General features: G+C 45.4%; 1 protein-coding gene across 6 annotated transcripts in view; it reads left to right on the forward strand.

Moving 5' to 3' along the window:
* Nucleotides 1-27,030, forward strand: part of LOC135215495 (pre-mRNA cleavage complex 2 protein Pcf11-like) — a 120,094-nt gene that overhangs the window by 6,620 nt on the left and 86,444 nt on the right. For all 6 annotated transcript variants that reach the window (XM_064250263.1, XM_064250265.1, XM_064250266.1 and 3 more), the window contains exons 2-3: nucleotides 4,474-4,587; nucleotides 6,886-7,068. In XM_064250263.1, coding sequence (XP_064106333.1) covers nucleotides 4,474-4,587; nucleotides 6,886-7,068 — 297 coding nt within the window. The remainder of the gene's footprint in view (nucleotides 1-4,473; nucleotides 4,588-6,885; nucleotides 7,069-27,030) is intronic.

Consider the following 27,030-nt stretch of genomic DNA (forward strand, 5'->3'; position numbering starts at 1 on the left):
GGCCCGTCTTGAAGACGAAAGCCATACGTCTTCCTTTAGTGTTCACACAACCTCAGGAGCAGCGTGCGGCTCTCCATGGAGACTCGCATGATGGACGTCCCTTGAGAAAATATTCAACGTCATACGCAAAACGCGGTTCGTCATAACATTGAGATGTTGGCAAGGTCGCTCGCCAGGACGCCTCTTGGCGGGCCTTGCATGCATCAGGGCGCTCAACGAGTTCCTCTCTGAAACGTCGTTCAGAAGACTTGGTGTTCTCTGCTCAGACACGCTCGTAGCTAAGCAGGACGTTTTTTGAGGACGCTCAACAGGACGCTTTCCAGGACGCTTTTGAGGACGCTCGGCAGGACGCTTATGAGAACGCTTTTGTGGACATTCGCCAGGACGCTTCGGTGGAAGCTCGGCAGGACGCTTTGCGAGAGAAAAGACTTGTAGAAGGCGTCTTATTTGCTGTTCAGGACGTTTCTAAGGACGCTTGACGCTTTATAAACGCTCGTCAAGAGGAGGTTTTTTCAGGACTCTCCACAGGACATTCCTTTACAGAAATTTTTAAAAAAGGATTCGGAGTTAGCGGAGAGACATACCCGAATTTTTTCTTCGATCCCTCTTTCTCTTCATCGATTTCTCTGAGAATCGGGAAGATTATATACTCGGATTCCTGGGTGACTTTCGGTCATGTTAAAGGGTTTTCCCCTATTAGCAAAGTGCTAATAGTTTTGTCAAGTAGGACGTTTTCCCCATTGTCAAGATACTAAACGTTTTGTCATTTAAGTGGGGGACCCCTCATAAATGGGGTAGTTCTCATTGACATAGATTTTAACGTTTTTATCGTTTAAGTGGATAAACTCATTAACAATTTTCGGAAGAGCTCTCATTCATTTTCAGAGGCTCATCCGGGGAGTAAGAAAAAGACTTGTAGACTAGATCCAGGAAGTCTTAGGTCCAATATCATAAGAACATTGAACGGTCCTTTTCGATCCTCGGTTCTCTCTTGATGATCTCTATTCGAATATTACTCCCTTTTCTTGGCAAAGAGTCTGGCAAAGAGTCAAGGAGTTCTTTAAAAAGTCTCATTCATTAGAACGTGGACAGTCGTTTTCCTTTCTTTCTCTCTTCCTCGTCGAGGAAAGATGTAGTAGAGAATTCGATGTTCAAATTACTACAATACTTACGTAGTTTATCTTTGCGTCATTTTGCTAACGCATGGGTCAAGTCATATACGCATACGTATTTACCTCTGCGGATAGAAGCCGAAAGAACTGTTGTTCTAATGTATTTAATTGACACTCCCTTCAACCTTCCAAGAGTTTCGGAGTAAGAACAACTCTTCAGGTATTGTTACGACAACACCAACTCAGCTTCTGTATTTAGCGAATTTTGTTTCTTTGTTTAAATATGCCTGCTTGAGAGTTTCCTTTTGCTCGATAATTTCATACCTATCCCTTCGTAAAAGGAGTAGCTGGCAACTCAGGCAGATAGTGCGAGACGATGAACAAGGCTGCTGTTACTGTGATCTACGCAGTACCGGCTAGCTCGGTGACATGCGCGGTTGGTTACGTCTCTCTCCCTTGCGGGAATGGCTGAATAAGCCGTCTCTCTGCCCTACAATCATGGATTTTAGCCTCGGGTTGAGGAAATTTCTAGTAATCATGAATGAACATGCCTTCCGTTTACTTAGAAAATTTCAACAAGATATCTCTTATACTTGTTCGGGTGCGGGTTTACGACGGTAACAGAATTCTGTACGAATCTACCGCGGCATAGCACTATAATAATGCTCTCCTGCTTATGCAAAGCGCAGCCTGATTTAGGGAAGGAAGCAGGCTGAGTGAGGGAATGGATGAGTTTGCTGGGGACCATTTCCTCGCTGGAGAAGCTTGTTTTCCCTGAATAAAAACAGCAATTCAGACCTCTACAATTTTTCCTCACGAAGAAATTGGAATAACATCAAAGATCTAGTAATAATTCTAATTTTCTCTCAACGGCTTGAGGATCACCTCGGTGATAGCGAGAGGGTGCCAGACATCCGAACAGAGGAACAGATGTTCTGGCACATTGTCTGAAAGAAAATTGGAAGCCAAATTGGTCGGCTCTCCAGTTCCTCGAAGGGTGAGTTTGGATCGAGTGGCCCAAATCATCTCGGATAATTTTCTCAGCTCTCTCATAGCTCAAGAAGAGAGAGTTGGTTTATGGGCTTGGGCACGGAACGTAACGATCCTCAAGAGGTTCGTTAAACTAGTGCACGTCCGTGCGGGTCTTCTCGAGCGAAGGCAACAACTACTGACGTCTGAGTAATCCTCACTTAGAAGTATGTCGAAAGTTGAGGAGAGACTGAGGGCGTCCTTTCGTTAAGTTTTTCGTAATATTGAAGACGAAGGAGCTTCCTCTTAAGTTGTTCCCTTATTCATGATCCTAGAGGATTAGCTTTAGTCGCCACATGTTGGCCTCTAAGAGGTTGGATTCACAGAGGGTCAGGTAATTCAAAGAATTGTCCAAAGACCCTTCCCGAGAGAAATCGGTGTAATCAACATCGTCACTTAGTGAAGTATCTAATACTCTCTCTCTGAGTCTGAAGGCGTTCAGACTATCGAGAAGCGATAAGATCTTCAAGATTAATGGCAGTCTCTTGGCCAAGGCAAAGCAGTGCTGCCTATTTTCAGTGTTCAATCGGGGGGGGCCGTTTCTGGAGATAGTGAAGGGAAATGACTGTTCCTCCACCTCGACCTCTGTGAATTTCTTTATGGTTCTATCTTTCCGTATGAAGTATGAGATAAGCTAGAAGTCCTAACTATTGTAGAATATGCAAATATATTGTTGACGGCCTCTAGGCTCAGAGATTCGGTTCTGTCAAACAACAAAGCTTCACGATCTTGGAGGTCTGGGGAGATCTTGAAATTCTCTGGATCGCAGGTTCCGGCATGGAACTTAGACGTAGTCTGAGTTTCTGATGCCAAAAGCATTTCGAACCTATCCTTTCTGCGAACTTAATACACGTGACCAGAAAGGCTAACATTCTAACCGCTCTAGCCACGGCAAAGAGGGTTAGTGAGGTTTTAGCCATCATCAGAGGTTTTAGCTTTAAAGGACATAATGCGGTCTGTCCTCTAAGCCTTCCGTTCTTGATAAGAACGAAAACCTGTCTAACCTTGACCCGAAGGCTTGGAGACCAAGGGTATGGCACAAATTATTGTTGGGCAAGGGCATTAGAGAGTCCTGTGCCCTGTCGGGTCTCTCAAGTTTTATCTTGATAAAACTATAGAAAGTCGAGGTCAACGGACAATCTGCGGTGTTCTGTAATAGACCAGACTGGTTCATGTCCAAGAACACCCTGGCATTATAGTCAACGAGTTCTTTTAAGAAGTCTCATTCATTATGTTTGCATAAAGATTTGAGATTTTTTCTTAATATGAATGCTCAAGAGGTGAGGGCGCGGCCTCGGAAGCATTTCAACAGAGCATGACACTCAGTAACATCCTGAGTGCCACGCTTTAGCGAAGCAACTCTGTGTTCGCTTCACACTCCCGACGGGATGTGAAGACGACATTTGAGATCTGTAAGTCGCTAGGACCATACATATCCGTAGATATATTATTGGGGGCAGCAAGCAACACGAATCCTATCCTATAGAAAAGGGATAGGGCTAGGTGTGCTTTTAACTTTGAAGGGTTGGTCGCTTGAGGCGCGTTCCTTTTCTTTAGCCTAGAAGTTATGGAACTAACTTTGATAGGTTAGGTCAGGTGGTGGTTTTAGCTTCGTTGCCCTCAGAAGTATGGTCATATGGTCTAGTCACATTGTGGTCACGCCCCCGTTGACAGATCATCTAGAGCGCACCAGCATTACAGGTCTCTACCTCGCTGGCAACTCTAGTAACGCAGAAGCAGACTTTGGTGACAGTAATCACGAAGTCGGCTATGCTAACAGGTGAGGAACCAAGATGTATATCATCTACTTAATTTAGTTTCCCAAAAATCCTATTCTGTCTCTTCCCACCATCCGAAGGTGGGATTCAGCTATATATATATCTGTCAGGTAAGTTTCATGAACAAAATGTTATTGTTATTATACAATTAAGTTTGTTCATACTTACCTGGCAGATATATATTAAAGTTAAATGCCCCACCCACCTCCCCTCAGGAGACAGTGGCACTGATAAAATATGAATAGAAAATGGGAATAGTTCCTGATATCCGCCTCCCAGCGGCGGGAATGGGTACTACCACCTGGCCGCCCACTGTGTGTGCCGCGAATTTTGAAATTCTGTCGGACTTCGGAGAATACAGCTATATATATATCTGCCAGGTAAGTATGAACAAACTTAATTGTATAATAACAATAACATATTTTGTGGACACTTCAGGTTTTTTTCTTTAGTGTTTTTGATGACTTATCAACCAAGCTAAAGGGATTTTTTACAGTCGTGTTGAATTCTTTTGAGTGATTACTGACTAACTGGCTATTGTATTCTCTTTGCAGATCAAGTTACCACTTATGTACCTGATAGACTCCATTCTGAAGAATGTTGGAAAAGACTATATAAAACTTTTTGCACAAAATATAATCCACACCTTTACATTTGTCTTTGAAAAGGTAAGACATTATTACAGTATTTCACTTATCAATTATTTGATCAGGACACTGAAATGGCAGGAAGAATTCTGTATGTGTAAATTGTTAATGGTTGCTTATATTTATAATTTGTGTCTTATGCAGAAAGAAGATAATGTTTTTTTCTTGGTATAATTGAACTGAGGTTTTAAAAGGACTGTTTTTTTTTTTCTTGGATATAATTGAACTAATGTTTTAAAATTTTTCAGTCAACAAAGAAGTTGAGTGATTTATGCCTATCCAAATGTGTATTCACTCTTCATAAGAGGTAAAAGTACAAACCACTGATGTCTTAAAATAAACTGGCACAGTAGAGTCATGATTATTGAAGCAAAGTTACTTTTAGCATTTAAACTAGTGGTGGGAACTAGGTAATGAGACTGTTCAGAGGGAAATGCCTCTCCCTTATTTGCCAGCCTCACTTTTCACCAGGTCTATCAAGATGACAGACTGAATGCTGATACATAGAAATCATATTGATTTATTCCTGTGGGTGTTGTTATCCTTGTGAATTTTTTGCCAGCTGTGGTGTATTGTTTGTGATTTTCAGACCTTTTTAAATCCTTTATCCTCTTGTTGTCAGTTCTTGATTTTATTTTTTAAAGATTTCGGTATCATTACTTGAAAGACTAAATAGAAATTGTGGTACTTGTTGAAGGAGAATCAGTGGTTAAAAGATGCAAATGTTCTGGTTTGTGAAGTTGCAAGTATAGGTGTATAGTAAATGATTTGGTTGAGGTTAATTAGGGTGCATGAAGTATAAGTGGATGAAAGATTTCATTGATATAGGTCTGGAAGGCAGCTGATATTCTGTTCTATAAGGGTAATTTGTTAAAGTTGACAGTCAAGAGTTTTTGTTGTATGCCATTACCTAGTGCGTATGTACAATGCAGAAGGTGTATGGGAGATTTTTAAGAAAGCAAGTTGTATAAAATGATTAAAGAACAGTTTGGTTTTGGCCAATGATTAGGATTTGTGTATCAGTTGCTTTGTTGTAAAGCACTTGTGTGACATGTTTGAGAGTAAAGAGTGAAGTGAAAGGCTATTTGCCATATAAACTAAAGAAATGCTGATGTTGAATTATTTAATATGTGATGTGTGGAGTAATAGGTTGCAGTACATATATTGTAATAGGATTATGGAAGATTGAATATTAGTGGATGGGAGAGTAATTGGTTATGTGACAAATGTATTCCTCCATAACTGTTTTAATATTTTCATAGGGTGAGTGGTGATGGGAAATAGTTACATATTTGTATATAAAGAGAAACTGTTTTGAATCGAGTGTGATGTGGCTGATTTTAGTAGATAATGCTGTGTTGGTGTCTGGTAGTGATAAGCTACAGAGACTGGTGCAAGAAAAAATGAAGCTGGTGAGATAGGATGTTGAAATTTATTCTTACCAATAGAACATTATGCAGACAAATAGAAACCGGGTCTATTGGTTATTGGTATGGGTTGTAGGAAGATGGGCCTGCTTTGTTTCTGCATGGATTTGGAGTTAATGAATAAAGCAGAAAAGTGCCATTCTGTGTCTTGGCACCAGAGGAGGAAGAGAAGAGAGCAGTTTTGTGTGTGCATGAGAGGTTATTCAGTTTTAACCCTCCGGGATTCTGATGATGAGTATAGTTCTCATTTATTTTTCCACCTCTTAGAGAATCTGATGATGGCCAGATTCCTTGTCACAAGATATTTTTTTTTAAGAAACCAGCGAAGATCATAAAAAAATATCGTAAAACTAAATTTGAATGTGGTATGTTTGGATACTTTTTGTTGTCACGAGGCTGATTCAAATTTTGATTTATGGCAGATTAAAAAAAAAAGTGATGAATTGTTATTGTGCTTGTCACCCAAGTAAATTTTACAATTTTTAATGGACTTTGTGGTGACAGCCACTCAAGTATATTTCCCATTATTTTTATACCATTGGTGGTATCATATGTGGGTCAAATAGTCATCAATCATGGGGAAGGAAATTTATCAAATTTTTACACTGTGTAGGCAGAAATTAGATGTCTATTCTGCTATTTATTATGAACTTTTTAAATGAAAGTAAAAAAATTTGTTCATTATGGCTAACTTTTACTCAGGACTCTTGATATTAATGTTTGCTTTTTATTTTTTAGCATTTCTAAAATGATTAAGATCAACACTTATTTTTAAATAATGTCAAACTCATTAACCTAGCACAGAGTATGTTTCACAGACCAGTTCAATACAATCCTTAAAGGTTAATGTGACAGTGTGGTTATTAGTCAGAAACATTTTTTGTTATTTCAGAGTGATGAAAAAACTCGGAAAAAGTTATATGAACTTCGTCACACCTGGAATGAAGTCTTTCCCAAGAGTAAGTTGTATATGCTTGATACAAAAGTCCAGTCTGTGGACCCTGCATGGCCTGTTGCTGCTGGGACTTCAAGTGGTGCAGCTGCTAAAACTATTCACATAAATCCAAATGTAATTGTAAGTCTTCTGCTATTTGTGCATGCAATGTATACGTATACAGAAATAATGTATTGCAATACACTCCCTGAACACCTGAATTAGCCCTGGTCACTGACCAGCCCGAACTATATCCCCCATATTTACCCACTAAGTGGGTAATTTTATTGTAGTGTCTTACCGAACAATTATACAGCCGTGATTTCCAAGAGCGGCAGGAGACTAAATTCAAATTTAGCGCGTAGGTGTCGCCAACGCTGGTGGTGATGACGTCATCTCCCTCCACTCGCGGGAGAACCAGGTACAACTGCCCAGGTGAATCCAATTCTTTTCCTGCCGGCGTCCAGTGAACATCGGTGGTCGGTGCGGTTGGATGACTTTGCTTCGCTTTTTTCTTGTGGATTTGATCTTCGGAATTGGTGAAGTACTCTTTTTTGGCGTTGTTGTTATTTTGCATATTATTTAGGCGTTGCCATGTCGGATTCTAGTCCGTCGGGAGTTAGGTTTTGCATCTCAGGAGGTAAAACTAGATTATCCAAGTTAGAGTATGATTCTCACACTAAATGTGTTAAGTGTAGGGGACAGGTTTGTTCAGCAGATCGAACATGTAACGAGTGTAGTGATTGGACTGATTCTCAATGGAAGTTTTTTTAGTTCATACTCGGAGAAATTACCTAAAGACAGAATTAGAAAAGCAGCGCTTAGGGAAAGTAATCTTAGCTCTGCTTCGTCTTGCGATGCATCTGTTCCTTCTGTTTCTCCTCAAATTGTTATGTCTCCTTTAACTACACCTCCTATTCCTCCTACTAATCCCACTTCTCCGGCTTCCCGTGTAGTTTCTTCCGACACCATTGCCAGTCTGGAATCGAGGTTCGATCAGAAATTTTCGGTACTAGCGAATACGGTTATGCAACTTGGTAATTCGGTTAAGACGTTTTTGGAGAAAGCGGCTTCAGGTAAGAGTGTAGTTGGAGGGTGCGTCTGTCCTGTCCTGACACGTCTCCTAGACAAAGGTCACTGTCCAGCTCCCCCGCACCGGGAGAAGACATACCGGAAGTCCAAGGGAGTCGATTGGGATTTGCCCACAGACAGGCGCCTCTCTTGTTGAGCCTGTTGCGCCTCAACAGGGCTCGGTTAAGCGTTGGAAAGGTGTTGCGGTTAGACGCCTTTCGAATGATTCAAGCGATTCGTCTCCGGTCGCGCGGCGCTCTTGGCGAGACTCGCCCGTTTCGCGTCCCTTAAAGAGGCGTTCAGGCGCTGATTCTTCGCCTCCTCCAGTCAAGCGGTATAAGGAGCCTGAGAGTAGGGTTGCGCCTCGGCCGTTAGCGGCTCGTTCATCGCCTCAATCTGTTCCTTTTTCGGCTCCATCTACTAGTAGAGATTGTGGTTTTAGCGCTGTAGCTAGCAGTTCTAAGGGTGTTTCTTTAGGCGCTTTCTCGTCTGTTACGCCTGATGCGCCTGTTTCGCCTCGAATTTCGGCGGCTCCGAGAGAGGCGCAAGTAGTTTTTCCGCCTCCTGCTGAACATTTAGGCTCTTCCAAGCCTACGTTAACTGTTTTTGATTTGTCTCTGGCGCCTTTGCGCAAGCAGTTAGAGATGTTAACCAACTGGATGAATGAGTCCAAGGGTTGTTCGAAACCTTCAGATCCGGTTGTAGTCCCGTCTACTTCTTCGGCGGTATCGGAGAATGAGGAAGAAGTAGAGGAGGAGGATTCACATCACCTTTCGTGTTATTCACGTCTCCTTAGATTTCTTCTGGTATCTTATCCAGATTATTTTGAGAAAGCGGCTCCGCGCTCCCCAACTTCGACTTTTTTGATGAGGAGGAAAACTTCAGACCCTCTCCTCCCAAAACTTGTTCTATCTAAAGCGGTTAGACATTCGTTGAAAGAGACGGAGAAATGGATGTCTATGAAAAGAGACTTAGGGAAGGCGCTGTTTGCTTACCCTCCCTCTAAGTTGCTTCGTAAGAGGTACAGGTTTTATGTAACTGGGGAAGCTCCTTCTCTGGGAGTTTCTGCCTCCTCCCAGGGAGACTTCTCCAGTTTAATCGACTCCTCTAGAAGATCTGCTTTCGCCGCAGCGAAAGTTTTCTTTACAGCGCCTGAGTTGGACCACGTTGTAAAGAACCAATTTAAACTTTTGGAAGTCTTTAGCTTCCTTGATTGGACTATTGGCGCTTTAGCGGCCAAGATCGAAGACTGTCCTTCTCTTTCACAGGAGTAAGCGGAGGATTGGATTGGTGTTCTGTCCTGTGCGGACAAATCCATTAGGGATGGATGTGATGAGTTAGCTTCGCTCATCGCCTTTGGTACCCTTAAGAAAAGGCAACTTTGGTGCTCCTTTGCTTCTAAAAGGGTTACTTCCCAACAGAAGTCGGCTCTCTTGTTTGTTCCTTTTGTGAAAGATAACCTCTTTCCAGACGATGTAGTGTCAATTTCGTCGGCGCTAGATAAGAAATCTACTTTGGATTTACTGGCACAGTCTACTAAGAGACCTAAAGCTCCTTTGGAGACTGTTCCTTCGGTTTCTCCTCTGGCCCAAGCACCTTTTCGAGGGAGAAAACCCAAGCGCTTCTTTCGGCCGAAGTCGAATTTGCGACCTCAGTCAAAGACCTCGGCCAAGGTTAACAAACCTTCCAAATGAAAGCTCGGTTCTTCATGCACCAGTGGGAGCCAGGCTGGCTCTGTTTTGGGAGGAATGGGAAAACAGAGGAGCAGAAGCCTGGGTAGTGCAAGTACTCAAGTTCGGCTATCGTATTCCTCTCGTTTCACCTCCCTCGCTCTCACCTGTGCTAATTCCATTCCAGGCATACTCTCCGGGCTCAGACAAATTTCTGGCGCTATAGAAGGGGATTTTCCTCCAGGCTTGTACAATCGCCTTTTTGTAGTTCCCAAGTCATCAGGGGGCTGGAGGCCGGTTTTGGATGTGAGCGCCCTGAACTTGCATGTCCAGAAAACAAAATTTCATATGGAGACCACTCGGTCGGTTCTGGAGTCCATCAGACAGGGGGATTGGATGGTTTCTCTGGACATGCAAGACGCTTATTTTCACATTCCAATACATCGCAAATCTCGGAAGTACCTGAGGTTCATGTTCGAAGGCAAGGTGTTTCAGTTTCGGGCGCTTTGCTTCGGACTGGCGACCGCTCCTCAAGTTTTCACCAGGGTTCTATCCCCGATAGGAAGCTGGCTGCACATATTAGGAGTAAGAATCTCCCTCTATCTGGACGATTGGCTTCTCCGGTCGGAGTCAGAGTGTCGGTGCATGAAGGACCTTGGAACAACTCTGGATCTTGCCAGAAAGTTAGGAATTCTGGTCAACAAACAGAAGTCCCAGTTGGTTCCATCTCAAAGCATCCTTTATTTGGGGATGACTCTGAATGCTCAAGTTTTTCGGGCTTTTCTATCCCCGAAGAGGGTCCAAGGCTGTCTGGAGACAGTTCAGGAGTTCTTGCAAAAAGGTAAGTTCGGCCAATCAGTGGATGAGGCTCCTGGGCAAATTGACGTCAGTGGAGAAATTTGTGACGTTGGGAAGACTGCACATGAGACCTCTGCAGTTTTTTCTAAGAGCCTCTTGGTACAGGAAAACGCAACCAGACTCGATTACCTTTCCTGTCACAGATCAAATAAAAGAGGACCTAAGGTGGTGGCTCTCTCGGGCAAGGTTGGAAGAAGGGTTAGATTTACGACCCATCCTCCCGAACCTACAGTTCTTTTCCGACGCATCGGACACAGGTTGGGGAGCCCTGCTGGGAAATCAATGGACTTCAGGAGCTTGGTCGGAGAAGGAGAAGAAGTTCCACATAAATGTAAAGGAACTTTTAGCAATTTTCCTGGGGCTCAGACAGTTTCGGAGCTTAGTAGAAGGTCAGGTAGTGGCAGTGCATTCCAACAACTCCACGGCTCTCTCGTACGTGCGGAAACAGTGGGGGACTCAGTCTTTCTCTCTATACGAAGTAGCCAAGGATTTCCTCCTGTGGTCAAACGAAGCGAAGGTTCAGCTAGTCCCGAGATTTGTTCCGGGAAAGATGAATGTCCTGGCGGACGAGCTAAGTCGTCAACAGCAAGTGTTACCTCTGGAGTGGACTTTGGATAACAAGATCTGCCAGAAACTTTGGCGCCTTTGGGGACGACCGTCCATAGACCTGTTCGCGACATCAAGGAACAACCTTCTTCCTCTCTTTTGTTCTCCAGTTCCAGATCCTCTAGCTTGGTCGGTGGACGCAATGCTGTTGGATTGGTCGGGTCTGGAAGCTTATGCATTCCCTCCGTTCGGTCTAATAAGAGAGGTGCTGAACAAGTTCATGTCGCACAGCAATGTAACACTAACGTTAATCGCTCCATTTTGGCCCAGGAAAGAGTGGTTCCCGGACCTTCTCCAGTTGTTAGTAGACTTCCCCAGACTTCTTCCTCCAGAGAAGTGGCTTCTCAAACAACCTCACTTCAAGAGGTTCCACCAAAACCTGTCCGCTCTAGCTCTGACAGGGTTCAGACTGTCCGGAATCTTGTCAGAGCGAAAGGGTTTTCAAGAAGAGCTGCAGAAGCTATCGCTCGTTGTAGGAGAGAGTCTTCTAACAAACTCTATCAAGGGAAGTGGAGAATCTTCAGAGAGTGGTGTAGAGGTGCTAAAGTCTCTACTTTTGCGACCTCTTTAACGGAAATAGCAGATTTTCTTCTATTTCTTAGGAACTCTAAGAAACTGGCTCCTTCAACGATCAGAGGATATAGAGCCATGCTTTCTTCGGTTTTTCGACATCAGTGTTTGGATATTTCCTCCAACACAGATCTGTCGGACCTCATTAGGTCTTTCGAAACCACTAAGCTCCCGCAGAATACAGTGGCTTGGAACTTTGATGTGGTGCTTAAGTTCCTCATGGGGCCACCGTTTGAGCCTTTGAAGTCGGCTTCACTCAGGAACTTGACTAAGAAGACACTTTTTCTTATTGCACTAGCTTCGGCTAAGCGTGTCAGCGAATTGCACGCTATAGACAAAAGAGTCGGTTTCTCTCAAGGCAATGCTGTGTTTTCGGTATCTTTGACCTTTCTAGCCAAAAACAAGAATCCATCTAATCCTTGGCCGAGGAGTTTTGTGGTTAGGAACTTATCTGATTTGGTTGGACATGAGGAGGAAGAAAGGCTCTTATGTCTAGTCAGGGCTATTAAGCAGTATCTTCTTGCCACTAAGGATGTTAGAGGACAATCTTCTAAGCTCTGGACCTCGGTTCAAAATCCCTCTCGTCCTCTTTCTAAGAATGCTATATCGTTCTTTATTAGAGAGCTTATCAGGGAAGCTCACTCGCAGTCCGAGATCGACAATCTTTCCGTTCTGAGAGCTAAAGCTCACGAGGTTAGAGCAGTGGCAACTTCTTTAGCATTTAGAAAGAATTTATCTTTAGCTTTGATTCTTCAGAGCACGTTCTGGAGATCGAATTAGGTTTTTGCGAGTCATTATCTCAAAGAGATAGAAACGGTTTTCGAGAATTGTAGAACGTTAGGTCCGGTGGCGGTTTCTGGCATGGTGTTGGGAGAAATGGCACGGGTCGTCACCTCTATGCTAACTTTTCACCTTGAAATAGGTTGTCGAGTTCAAGGGAAGCTGGGGGTACTGAGTACCTGGGATACTCACCAGTCTGTTAGGTCAGATTTTATAATGGTTGGGTATATATGTTTTTAAATCTGGTGTTGGTGACAAATGTTTTGTATGATTGAATTTCTGGTCTTAGCCCAGGGCAAGGGCAATCTTTGTTGTTACTATCCTCCGTCAGTCAGCCTTGACTAGCTTGAACTACGGAAGGATTCCACTCCTGTAGAGGCTAACTTTGGTCAAATTCCAATTCCTCTACAATAGTAAGAAGAGCACCGACCAGAGGCAGTAACAGTCTGCTGTAGCTCTCTTACAAGGTAAGGTACAACAGACACCTCGAGTGTTTACTGGTATTGTAATAAATGTAACCATTTAAATACTAGTGGTCCACTGAATCCCACCTTCCCATAAATGTGTAATCAGCTGTATAATTGTTCGGTAAGACACTACAATAAAAATGAAATTTTCATTATTAAAATGAAGTTTTATTGTATACTTACCGAACAATTATACAGCCGTGATTTCCACGAGCGGCAGGAGACTAAATTCAAATTTAGCGCGTAGGCGTCGCCAACACTGGTGGTGATGACGTCATCTCCCTCCACTCGCGGGAGAACCAGGTACAACTGCCCAGGTGAATCCAATTCTTTCTGCCCGTCCGTCCACCTAAAGGGAGGAGGGTGGGTATAATCATAATTGTTCGGTAAGTATACAATAAAACTTCATTTTAATAATGAAAATTTCATTTTTAACTGTCAGTGTTACAAACGCTGCAGGTAAAATCTAGTCAAATGAGTTACCTGTGTTACCGTTGGCAACGCTGCCGCAAATACCGGCCACCATAGGCCTGTCTCCTCAATTGTTTCTTGTTTGCCATGCTGTGCGGATTAGTCCCACATCAGGCGAACTTTTGGTCATTTAGCCCGACCCCACTCAAAGAGTTTTCGTATTTTGGATACAGATTACGACTTTGGACTGTGATTAAAGTATTTCTCCCATTTGACTTTGGATAGCTACTTTGTACTCGCTATGGATAAGTTAGAAAATAAACGTTGTCGCCGTCTGCAAAAAATAAACGTCGTCGCCGTCTGCAAATGCCTCTGCTTCTACTTCATCTGCAGTTCGATAATCGAGCCTTCTACTGCTGGACATGTTGGTGCTCATCAGCTCTGCACGCCCTTCAAGCGTAGGATGAGTACCCTCACATGTGATAGACGTTCTTTTTGTTATTTCGTGTAGGAAGGTTCAGTGCTATACCAGTCAGAGATGTTTGTCTTGGTCAGGAGACAAGGAAACATTAGAGTTAGCTATTCAAGAAATTAGTGGACAGGTTATCATATACGTAGTATGTTTAGCATATTTCTAGCCCGACGAATAATACAGTGGTCCCCTCGTATTCGCGGGGGATGCGTACCAGACCCCCCGCGAATAGTTAGAATCTGCGAATGTTAGGAACCCCTATAAAAATGCTAAAAACAGCCTATTTTGTTAGTTAAAACTTAAGAAAAACCACTAAAAATTTTCATACTTGGTTTTTTTAATAGTTTTATCACAAAAAGTGCATTTTATGATGAAATTGATAACAAAAACCAGGAATTTGTGGATATTTCTCATAGAAAAATACCGCGAATGCGCGAGTTTTCCGCGAATAATGCAGGGAAACGTTCCCGAGAGAAATCCGCGAATACGGGGGGTCCACTGTATAACCAAAATAGAGATAGCTGTAGGCTCAAGGATAGTGGATTGTAATTGTTCTTTTTCAGCCCCCCTGCTTATTCCAGAACCAGCCCTAGCGGGTGCTGGGGGTAATGGAGAACTGCAAGCCTCCGAGTGGGTAGGTTCTGCCGGCCCCCCCGGCGCGGAGCAGGCAGTGTTGGCAGCAGATTTCCCCTTCCCTCGATGTGTTAAGTTTTCAGGATGATGAAAATTTAGGTCAGATACAGACGAGTATGGGTAATAGGCTATACTATAGTGTTTAGGAAGAGAAGTGCAGGCTTCTTCGGGTCGGTTTTCTATTATAAGTAGTAGTTTATAGAGGGACAGTGTCCTTAGAGCCTCTTTGGATTTTTTTTCATGCTTCGAGTTTCTTGCATCAGAAGCTTTTTACCTTTTAGGCCATGGTTGGTCGTTCAGATCTGGTTTTGGGTCTGTCGGGTTCTGAAGGGTTGAATACTGCTCATTCATCTTAAAGGTTCCTTTCCTCTACTTATACGATATTGTAATTGTTAATATTAACTAATTCTCTGTTCAATGCATATTGACTTACGATAATTCAGTATGTAGAGAATCGAATAAATTAACTACGGCTAGCCTAGTGTTCACGATGATATATTGTATGCATATATAGCCTAGCCTAGCCTAAAGTATTCGCTGTACTACATATCAGTAGAGTAATTTTTACAGTGGCTAACGCTGTAGGCTCAAGGCATTCTGACTTCGGATAATTCAGTACAGGTGTAATTGAACACGAACGATAATCGATCTTAGGATAATTCAATATGAATGTAATTGAACAGGTATGAAGATCAGATTCTGTCCGACTAAAGCATTATAAGGGTATTATATGTATCATCATATTAGCGTAGTATAAATACTAACTCAGCAGTCATTCTCACTCTGGAATCAGCTGATGGCGATTACGAGTTTGGGTCACCGTATCCAACTCATTCTTGTCCTGATTGGCTAGCATGACTAATGTAACAACTCTTCCTCACTTATGCCATGTTTGTCATCTTGAAGGAGACGTGTTTTCAACTATGTTGACATTCAACATACTAGTCAATAATGGTTTCTTGTGCCATATCATCAGATATCAGATATGTATAAGGAATTCGTTTGATTATGTCTTCATACGTTTAACAGACTAATTGTCGTCAGTAATTACATTGTGCTTATGTCAAGTTCTGTTACAAAAATAATTGCCAGTCGTATTATCAAATTACAGTGACAACTGAAATTAATTTTAGGCCTAATAAAGTTACATTTACTTACCTTACAATATGTAATTGATTACTTTTCATTAAATTACAATTACACAAGCTTGTCGTCAAACAGCGCTGTTGTAAGGAGGCGTGGCTTAGACAGACAATGATCCGGCTAGTCTATTTCCTTGGCTCCAGATTCAACCATATCACTTGGTCTCGGCTAATGATTTTGTTCCTAGTTAGCATAATGAATATCTGGATACCTAACTTAGATGGAACGATGTCATATTGTTCGTCTTACGATGTAATTTAAGGCCAAAATTTGACTAATACTTCTCATTGGAAGCTAGCTTTTCCCTCAGGTTAGATTGCATAAATTCAGCGCTTCCGTTCGTTTTCACTCGTTTTCATAGGTATTACGAACCTTACTTTATTAATCCTTTGTCGGTGTGAAAACAACAGTAAATGAGCTCTTTCATGCTATTAGTTTCTTTTACCACGGCTGCGTTTGAATTCATACAAAGCTTGGGACTGCTATCTAGGTTGCTGATGCATGTAATATTGCCTTATCAGCTTCAGCTACATTTATAACATGAGTACAGTAATTACTGTCGCACGCGGATGAATACAATAAAATGATGTTGCTTTCAGATTTAATCGTATTAGCAACAAGTTCTCGTTCAGTTGTTCATAGCTGTACGAAGTTATACGAGTATATATTGTCATTAAGATAATACTTTTTAACTTAGAAGAGGGTGCAAATCTATGGAGGTGGAGATGTTAGACGATTGTGATTCTCTCTCTCTCTCTCTCTCCTGATTTCATATTCTCTCTATTCATTCTATTTTTCCACCCTCTCCTAACACTTGATTCATTGTGCAACAGGTTTTTTCTTCCTGTTACACCTTTTCAAACACTTTTCTGTCTATTTCCTTTCAGCGCTAAATGGCCTCATTGGTCCCAATACTCGGCCTTTGGCCTAAATTCTATAATTCTATTTTAAACCCAACAATCTCGCTGTCTGACTGCACGCTGCTGCCTACGCCAGCTGCGCGAGAGATATAGGAAGACTTATTTGCAATGTAATGCCGATTTTAATTACTAACCCCATTGTAAAATCGAATTAACGCAAGTCAATTACTGTAGCTTCAATACGGACTGTATTCACGATCACGTCTTGAATAATTTCCTGATTTTCTAATGTTTGTCAGATTATCGTGGGGAACAGAGTCAGTCTAGTTTTCTCTCTCCCCCAGTTTTCTGTTAAAACTTGTAATGTCTTTACACAATCTTTTATCTGATCATTCTTCTGATGTCGCTTCGGAGTCTTCTCGCTCATCCTGTTTTCTTTGCCAATAACACAGCAGAGCCAGTGTTTTCATCGTTTCATCCTGAAATTTGGGGATTTCCATCTCTCTCTCTCTCTCTCTCTCTCTCTCTCTCTCTCTCTCTCTCTCTCTCTCTCTCTCTCTCTCTCTCTCTCTCTCTCTCTCTCTCCGTGGTTAAAGGAAGTAATTTTGGAGGGGCTGCCTTCGTATCACCTTCCACGGGTCCTGTAGTTCTCAGGCTGCTGGTGTTCATGCTTCAAGGCGGTATCCGTAACTCTGTACTTTCGACCTTACTTTTTTTGAGATGTAGTGTGTCCTCCGTAGTTCTTGCAGGGGGTTAAGGCAGTTGGAGTTTCATCTGCTCCATCGTCGACTGTAGCGATACCGGTTGTGTCATCACCCACTCCTTTCATAGGGTAGTTAGTAATCTTCCTTCTTTGTTCCCATTTATATACCTAGGTGTGTGAGACGTAATGTGCTAACCGCGGTAATTGCTGGGGGGCTACAGCCGTTGGCAGTTCGTCTGCATCATAGTTAGCATTTTTTTTTTAGCCCTCGGCCCCCTTTTCTTAGGGTAGCTGGTAATTTCCTTCTGTGGCTCCCATTGGTTCCACAGTTCGTGACCCGTCATTAAAGCACTGTGTACCGCACAGTTGGTTCTCCACATGCACAATGTCGGCGGTAGGTGCTCCGGTGGTTACTCGTAGTGACTTCTCTCTCTCCTTCTGCTTATTTTCCCAACTTTTTCCTGCTGCTTTGCTGTTCCACCTTAAAGGGTTTCAATGTGGGTTCGACTTTTATTCCGTGTCTACTGGGAGTACTTCCTTCCCTCACTTGCTCCGGACTCCAGTCCAGGTTTAGTATTGGTAACGGGCGTTAGTTGGATCGCGTTTTGCGACCTCTTCGCTCTTAGGGGGTGTTGCTCGCCTATTGTAGTCGGCCCGGTCTCATGTCATAGTCACTGGTGAGTGCGGAGTTTCGCAGTCAAGTGAGACTGGTTCAAGGTTAGGTCATCGTCTTGGTTGGTACACGTTTGGCGCAACAGTGTGGGAGTGACTCGCAGGGTTAGGCGTTCATCGCCAAGGTATGTTCAGCTCAGGTGTAATGTTGTCGTCACTGTGTAGTGAGGGTATGCACAGTCGAGTGACTAACTCTTACAGGTTTTGCGGAACTGGTGACAGTTGGTTCTTGTGAGGGGGTGGACAGCGGTCGGATAGGGGTTGCGTCATCATGTCTAGGGGGAGTGAGTGCGGGTTGCTCAGTTGAGTACGACTTGCTCAGGAGTTTATCATCTTGTTGGTATATCGTTGCGCAATCGGATTGGTAGGCTCAGATATGATGGGATCTTGTATGTCATTTGGTATCGAGCAGCCAGGCGTAGTAGGTTCCGGGTTCTTGGGTGCTGCTCTTGTGGGAGTTCGGCCTTTCTCCTGTTTCCTGTTCCGGTGTGGCCGGACAGGTCTGACAGAGGATAGATACCTTTGAAGAGAGACTCGTTTGCTAGCTGTGGGTTTTTGGTTCTCCGGCGAAGGAAGCGAGTATAACGGATTGTGGACTTTGTCCTTTCTCTCTTTCCGCATTCCAGGCTCCGGAGGCATCTCACAGTTAATTCAAGGAATGTTTGATACGTTGTATTCAACCAAACCAGCAGTCTCTCAAACATCAAGTAGGCTGATCTGGTTTCGGCGAGTCGGACAGTTTTTGGGGAAGGACTTTGGCTAGCATCACTTTCTGTATCAGGTTGCGGGTAACTCCTCTGCCGGAGTCCGATTTCCGGTTTACGAGACAGTTGAGACTTTTCTCTATTGGGTTCCTTCATTGACTCGTTTGGTAGGGGTTACAGATCATGAGGCTCGTATTTGGAAGACACCTTTCACAGCTAGTGGGAGGCCTTGTCCCACTCTGTGTGGATGTGGTGAGAGTTGATGGGTGTTTCTCTGAGCCTGGACTGTTTGATAACCTCTTCACTTTGGTTTCGAGGGGGTTTGCATACCAGGCTAACATTTCTGATGGTTATACTATGTTCTTGTCAAGGTGAGGAGGGACTTCTTGTTAAATCATTGCCTCAGCGCTTTCCGGACATTCATAAGAAGGGGTTCTTAGTCCATCCAAGGGTGCAAAGTATCGCGGAGGGCTACCCTTTGGCTTCCGGAGGAATGTTTCGGTGTCGGCAATCGTGTAGGTGGTTATTTGAGAGTTGGTGTGGTTTTTCACAACACCGTACCTTAGGGAATTTCAGTTTCTTCAGAGAGGTTACTCGCGGGGTCCTGTCGTTGGTAACTCAGTTTTATAGTTGGCTTGGTAGACTTACTGTGTTAAAAGTTTAGGGAGGCAGTGATAGTCTAAATGAACTTTAGGGTGTTAGTAGTTAGGGAGGCAGTGATAGTCTAAATGAACTTTAGGGTTAGAAGTTTAGGGAGGCAGTGATAAGTGTATTGAAGTGTAATGAACTCTAGTGTTTCTGTTGGTCAAGCTTAGACTGAGCATATTGTTCCTTAGGCCCTTGAGGTTAGGCAGATCCCGATGGTCATGTTGGAATAACTACATCTTCTTCAGCACAAGTCATCTACATCAGTGAGCAGTAGAGAACTGAAGGTCCTGCACACTTAACTTCTCCTCCATACATGAGAGGCTAGATAGCCACATGGGAGGTTCACCATTTCCCCTCCGTACATGAGAGGTAGAGAATACCACATGGGAGGTTCTTCAGACTCTGGTGGTACCTTGGAATCGACACCGACGGTATGGTACTTCCTCTGCAAGCATCCTCACCTACTGAGCTGGACAGCTAGGTGAGGAGATTTGTTTTCTACCTTATCACATGGGAGGTACGTACTTCTGACTCAGACAGTACCTTAGACTCAACACTAATGTTGAAGTACTTTCTTTGCAAACATCCTCACCTAGTGAGCTGGACAACCAGTTGAGGAGATTTGTTTTTACCTCCATGAATAAGAAGTATAGCTTATCACATGGGAGGTACTTCTGACTCAGAAGGTACCTTAGACTCAACACTGATGTTGGAGTACTTTCTTTGCAAACATCCTCACCTCCGAGTTAGATAACTAGGTGAGGATACATGCTTTTATACATGGTAGGTTGTTTATGAGTTACCTGCGTATGTTCCGTGGATAGGTCGGGCCGAATTAGATTGATCCCACCTCCGAGTAAATGTTGTTAATCGGGCTAATTCAGGTGTTCAGGGACTGTATTGCAATATGAAGTTTTCATAATAAAACTAATGTTGTAATACTTACCTGAACACCTGAATGATTCCCACAAGTAAGTCATTTGACTAGATTTTACCTGCAGCGTTTGTAACACTGACAGTTAAAATTACCCACTTAGTAGGTAAATATGTGGGGATATAGTTCAGGCTGGTCAGTGAGGAGGGCTAATTCGGGTGTTCAGGTAAGTATTACAATATTACTTTTATTATGAAAACTTTATTTTCATGATAGGGTTGTATCTTTAGGCAGATAGAATTCAATGTTGGCCCTAATCACCTGGATTCATTATGTTGTTACTAACGAATATCTCTCAGTATTATCTTTATCACACCTCACCGGAGTACGTACCGTATGCATTTAACGAAGGATCTCTGGCTTTGATATTTTTTATTTTATTTGTTCCCCAGATTTTACTGAATATTTTGTCAACAAAAAGTCAGTGCATAGATAGATATATGTAGTTACTAGTATTGATGTGAGTAAATTACTTTGAATAACATTTCTTGTGGTTTAATATTGCATAGTACCGTATTTGGAAGATTAAATTTGATTTGCACTAGTAGTAGTTAGTACAGGCAGTCCCTGGTTATTGGCGGGGTTTCCGTTCCTGGGGGGGTGTTGCCGACTAGTGAGAACTGCGGTTAACCGAAACTTGGCAATTTATGGTGTCTCTGTTAGGTATGTTATGGCGCCATAACTCTATTATTGCCGCCTTATTGCACCGATAACCCATCCGCGGCCTGTTATAGGGACATAAATTGCTGATTTTATGGCACTAGACAAATCCCATAAAACCGGTTCACTAATAACCGTGTCTGCTGATATCTGGTGACTGTTTGTAGTCAGTTATACCAATTTTACATTAATAGAACATGTTTTTTTTTTTCTTATGTTTTGTGGCTCATTTTGAGATTTTTTAAGGAAGCTATAGGACATGAGATTTTACTGTCTTTTTCGTGTGAGGTTTTCCTCATACAAGAGGATTTGTAGGATTTGTAGTTAAATGCCAGCATTTGTTTACAGTACTTAAATAATGATAAGTTAGATTGTGAAACTGTTGGGTCACAGTAAAAGATCTTGTTTCTCTTTGTCAAGAAATTTTAAAATTGTAGGTTTAGATGTTTATGCACATCTGAATTATTCACAAAGCTGATTGGACTTTTAAGATTTGACTTTAGTTCCGTGTTTGTTCTGATACGCATACAAACCCTCGGTCCTTTAACAATAGGAAGGTACTTAGCAGCAGCTGAACCAATTTTACATTAATAGAACATGTTTTTTTTTTTCTTATGTTTTGTGGCTCATTTTGAGATTTTTTAAGGAAGCTATAGGACATGAGATTTTACTGTCTTTTTCGTGTGAGGTTTTCCTCTTACAAGAGGATTTGTAGGATTTGTAGTTAAATGCCAGCATTTGTTTACAGTACTTAAATAATGATAAGTTAGATTGTGAAACTGTTGGGTCACAGTAAAAGATCTTGTTTCTCTTTGTCAAGAAATTTTAAAATTGTAGGTTTAGATGTTTATGCACATCTGAATTATTCACAAAGCTGATTGGACTTTTAAGATTTGACTTTAGTTCCGTGTTTGTTCTGATACGCATACAAACCCTCGGTCCTTTAACAATAGGAAGGTACTTAGCAGCAGCTGAACCGGTCGTAAGCTTCGAACAAGGGGACTCGGTAGTTAACTACTTGTCCGGCAGTTGGCGGTCAGTCCGACTGCGAGGAGAGGAGTCACTTTGCTTTCGGCCGCGTCGGTGGATGGACTTGTTGCTCACCTCTCTGCCCGCTTCTGTCGTATGCTTGGTTTGCTTCACTGCGTGAAGACTTTTTTGCTTTTCCTCTTACTGTGTGTTAGTGCAAAGGATATACGTAAGTACGTGTGTGTGTTTTTGCATTCATACAGTGCTTCATTGTGATTGAAATGGAATTTGGAGACCCCCTTGCCCCCCCATCAGCCGCAGATTGTGCCCTGGTGTGGAGGGCCGTAAGTGTGGGGCCTTTCGGTCCTCTTTTGAAGTTGGCCCTCATGATTTTTGTACTTGGTGTCGAGGGTGAGAATGCTCTCGCACCAATAAATGTGATGTTTGTGTATGTTGGTCGGAGGAGCAGTGGGAGCGTTATGGGGGGAGGAAGAAGCTGCGTAAGCCGGCCAAGGAGTCATCGGAAGGATCTCCGGTTACTTCCTTGGTTACGGACGCGTCTTCTTTCTTTCCCCCATTTCGGCTCCCTCGTATGGCTCCTTCCCCTTCGGGGGAGGTATCCTTCTCCTCTCTCGATCAGTCGAGGTTGGGGTGGGCTCGAGGTACCCCGACATCCAGTTGTATTTGGGGTCGTCCGTTCGCTCGGGGTGGGAACTGTCCTCCCCCGGGCGAGGGGAAACCCCCCCCCACTGACTCACCCGTCTGGCTGCCACGGGTGACGATCTCAGATGGGCCTGGTACTTGCTGGGGCTCCTAGGGACACCGATGGTTCAGGGGCTGCTGAGTCACCTGGTGAGAAGGGCCATGCCAGTAACCCACAGTCCGACCACCACAACTACTACGACGGTGTCCACTCCTAGGCTACGATGCTCCGCCGCACCTGGTCTATACCCAGCACGTAGCCACGGTGACCCTGACAGCTGCAGTGCAGATGCCGCTGCCGGAGGGGAGGATGCCCGCTGTGACACCGCCACCTGTGATTGCCGCTCTTACATCAGCCCCTGACTTCCGGTGTCCCAAGAGCTCGCCTCTGGACCTGCCTCCTGTTCCTGCCCCGCCTCCTGTTCCTGACTACGATGCCGCTCCAGTCCCAGTACCAGTTCCTGCCGCTGTCGTTCCTGCCCGTGGTGTTGCTGCTCCCACCCCAGGTCCTTCCTGGCTTGTGCAGTCGGGCCCTGTTGCTTCGGCAACTGCCCCGGCTCCGTCCTGGATGGAAGACCTGACGGTGGTCCTGAAGAAGCTGATGAAGAAGAAGAAGAGGAGGAAGGTGTCTTCGTCGTCTTCATCATCTTCTTCGTAGTCGTCGTCTGCCGCCGCTTCCCCTTCGACTTCTAAGGCCCCACAGCCGAAGAAGAAGGTTGCCTCCTCCCCCCCTAAGAAGGCTCATCCTGAGACTTCTAAGGGCCCATCCCACTCCGGTGGGACAGGTGGGACTTCCGCTGGTCCTCCTGTTTCTTCCGCAAGGAAGAAGAAGACGGGGACTGGAGGAGCGCCGGCTACCACCGGTACCTCCTCGCCTGGCGCCAGAGGTTCTGCCTCGGCGCCAGGTACCGTCTCCGCCTCTCATTCGCGAGAGGCACCGAGCGGGTGACTGTGCAGCCAAGACCCAGGCAACCGAGTCCGCTCGGCGCCAGGATCCAGGCACGGGGCGGAAGACTGGCGGGGGTCGCTCAGGTGACTCCCACCGGACCAGCGATCGCTCTCGTGGCAATCCGCTGATACCCAGGGCTGACGCGACGGTCCCAGACCGGCCGCGGGCTGAGGCTAGGAAGCGGTGCCTGAACCAGCCTTGGCTGGTCGAAGCGGCTTGGTGCACTGTGAGGACAGGCCTCCCTTCGGCCGTGACAGCGGACTCTGCAGGTTCCCTGACCGCCGCTCCTACCGGGACCGGGCGGAGAGGGGGACCAGCAGCAGCTCTTCTGACGATCGGGACCGTCGCTGCTGTTCTCTTTCCAACCGCTCTCTCAGGGAGAGCCACTCGACCAGGCCTGCAGCTCGATTACCACCGCGGGTTGGCGATCGCCTGCAGCCCCCGCCAGCACACCGGTTCTGCTGGTGGGCGCGGAGGGAGCGTCAGGTCTTCTTATCCTATCCCTTCAACTTCCTCGGGCTACACCGGGAAGAGAGAGGCGATCAGGAGTGATCGCGATGGGCGCGCTCCTCGTGATCACCCTACGAACCTGGCACGGTCCTAGGACCAACCAGATCGTACGCGCAAGTGGTAGGAGGAGACCATGAGGGGTCTGTTGTGGTTCCTCCTGTGGAAGGAGGAGGGTCTCGGGAGGCGTTCTCGCTGGACGGGCTTGATGGTCTGTCTCCGCAGGATGCAGTCACTCCCGAGATCCAGAGGTCGTTAGCTGAGGTTATTGTGCTGATTCGTCAGCACAACGACCTCTGGGAAGGATCGCCACTTCCACCTTCCGAGCCTACATCAGGTTTGGAGTTGTTCTGGGGACCCAAGAAGGAACCCAGGATGACGGTGGGTCTGCCATGATCGGCCTTGGCTGACAGCGTGCTGAGCCAGGTGGATGCTCTTGTCTTCGGACAGGAGGGTTCGCTTCAGTCCGGTAGGTCTTCCAAGCTCCTTCCCCCACCTCTACTGCGACAGAGGCGATTCTATGTGCCTTCGGAAGACCCTCTGCCGCCCAAACAGGTTAACCTGGAGCTAGTTAGGCTAACTCAGGGGGTGTCTCTGCAGCAGCTCTTCTTGGAGAACCTCTGGTTCTCGCAGCAAGAGGCACTCGCCTTGGAATCTACCGCTATGGCAGCATTCCAAGCAGTCTCATGGATCGACCTGTGGTCCCTCACAGTGTCGAAAGCCGCGGCCTCCCTAGGGAACATCACTCCTGAAGGGGACCCGGCTTTTGTGAGACTGTGCCAGTCTGGAGGTAGGGCCATCTCCTACCTGGCCCACCAGAAGGCTAACCTGTGGGCCAACCTGGTTCTCCAGCGTAGGGACGCTGTTCTCACCCGAGTGACCAGGGCGGCTGGGCGAGAGGCGGCCTTGGGTCTTCGCAACGGACCGGTGCGGAGTTCCTCCTCTCTCTCCCCCAGAGAGATAGTGGACGCTGCAGTGGAACAACGGCGCACTGACGACAGTGACCGTCTCGTCCACCAGGCAGTCTTGAAGGTGGCTTGGCAACCTCGGATGACTGCGGCTAAGCCCAAGAGTTTAGCTAGCGCTTCCTCTACGGCAAAGACGATCGCCCCATCGAAGCCGAAAGGAAAGACACTGCCTTCGACTTCTGCTGTAAGGAGTGACCGCAACCAGCCCTCCTCCCAGTCCTTCTCTCTAGGAGGATCTGGGAAGAAGAAGTCGAAGAGAGGAGGGAAACGGTAGGGACGGCGTTCCCCCTCACCTGCTGCCGGAAGTGGGGGGTTGCCTGGCGAGCCATTGGACAACATGGCAGTGCTTCGGAACAGAGACCTGGATAGTAAACGTCCTTCGGGAGGGATATTTACTACCCTTCGAGTCTCGGCCACCCCTCACCTCCAACCCGGTCCATCTGCAAACGTACGTTCCTGGTTAAACCAAGGACGTGGCGCTTCAGCAGAAAGTAGAAGCCATGCTGAGCAAACGTGCTGTGGAGATCATATGGGATCAGTCGCCGGACTTCTACAGTCAACTTTTCCAGGTGGAGAAGTCCTTTGGGGGGCTGGCGCCCGGTGATAGACCTCTCTCCCTTGAACCGATTCGTTCACCAGACTCGCTTCACGATGGAAACGGCACGATCAGTGCTCGATTCCATCAGGAAGACTGACTTCATGCTTTCTGTGGATCTGAAGAACGCGTATTTCCAGATACCCATCCATCAATCCTCCAGGAAGTACCTCTGCTTCATCCTTCAGGGCACTTTGTTGGCTTGGGCCCACTCGGTAGGGATACGTCTTCTGAGGTATCTCGATGATTGGTTAGTCCTGGCGAGCTCCCGCTTGCAGTTGCTGCAGGACAGGGATCGACTCCTTGAATTCTGCCGCGATCTGGGGATCTCGAGCCCAAGCAGAGGATGAAGTACCTGGGCTTGCTGATTGACACGGTAGCAGGGCGAATCTTCCCCACAGATTTGCAGATCAGCAGGTTCAGGGAGGCAGCAGAACAGTTCCTGTCTCTTCAGGAGCAACCAGCTCGGCAGTGGCAAGTCGTGATTGGTCACCTGTCATCTCTCGAGAAGCTAGTCCCTCACAGGCGTCTTCACCTGCGGTCTCTTCAGTGGAGACTAAAAGAGTGTTTGTCACAGGCAAGAGACCCACCTTTCTTCCCCGTGTCCCTCACGGAGGAGCTGAGGCAGGACCTAGCCTGGTGGCTGGACGACAGGAACCTCGTATGAGGAGGGCCTCTTCGCACTCTCTCTCTCTCTCTCTCTCTCTCTCTCTCTCTCTCTCTCTCTCTCTCTCTCTCTCTCTCTCTCTCTCTCTCCGCCGCCGGATATGTTGCTGTTTTAAGACATATCGACTGAGGGATGGGGCGGCGCACACCTGTAGGAGTTGTTGGCTGCGGGTGTGTGGAACCATCACGACAGGCACCTTCACGTCAACGTCCTGGAACTCAAGGCAGCGTTCCTCGCTCTCCAAGAGTTCCAAGATTGTCTGGTGGGACACTCAGTGGTGTTGATGAGCGACAACACCATGGTAGTGGTGTACATCAACAAAAGGGGGCCTAGTGTCCCTCCTGTTGCATCAGTTGACGTTGCAGGTGCACGATTGGGCCGTGGCACACTCAGTTGAGCTGTCAGCCCGCTACATTCCAGGTAAGAGGAATGTGGTAGCTGGCAAGCTCAGCCGTCAGGATCAGGTGATAGGAACCGAGTGGTCCCTTCATCCAGATGTGGCGGAAAGGCTCTTCAACCTGTGGGGGCGTCCAGTCGTGGATCTGTTCGCCACCCGGCACAACCGAAAACTCCAGGTTTTCTACTCGGTTGTGCCAAGAATGTCTTTATCAAAGGTTAAGCCTGGAGGAGGTAAAGTTGACCTTTTGTCTTGTGGTTTTAGAAAACTTAGCTGTCTTTGTCAATGGTTAAGCCTGGAGGAGGCAAAGATGACTGTATTTTGGTTTTAGAAAACCTAGAGTGTCTGTCAAAGGTTAAGCCTGGAGGAGGCAAAGTTAACCTTTTGTTTTGTGGTTTTAGAAGTATTTGATTTGGCTAAGGCATGAGAACTATCTCCATACCTTTTACCTTTTCTGAAGGTAAACATTCATGATGTGAGAGCTTTG

Source organism: Macrobrachium nipponense, chromosome 5 (genome assembly GCF_015104395.2).
Source record: "Macrobrachium nipponense isolate FS-2020 chromosome 5, ASM1510439v2, whole genome shotgun sequence".
Taxonomy (NCBI): Eukaryota; Metazoa; Arthropoda; class Malacostraca; order Decapoda; family Palaemonidae; genus Macrobrachium; species Macrobrachium nipponense.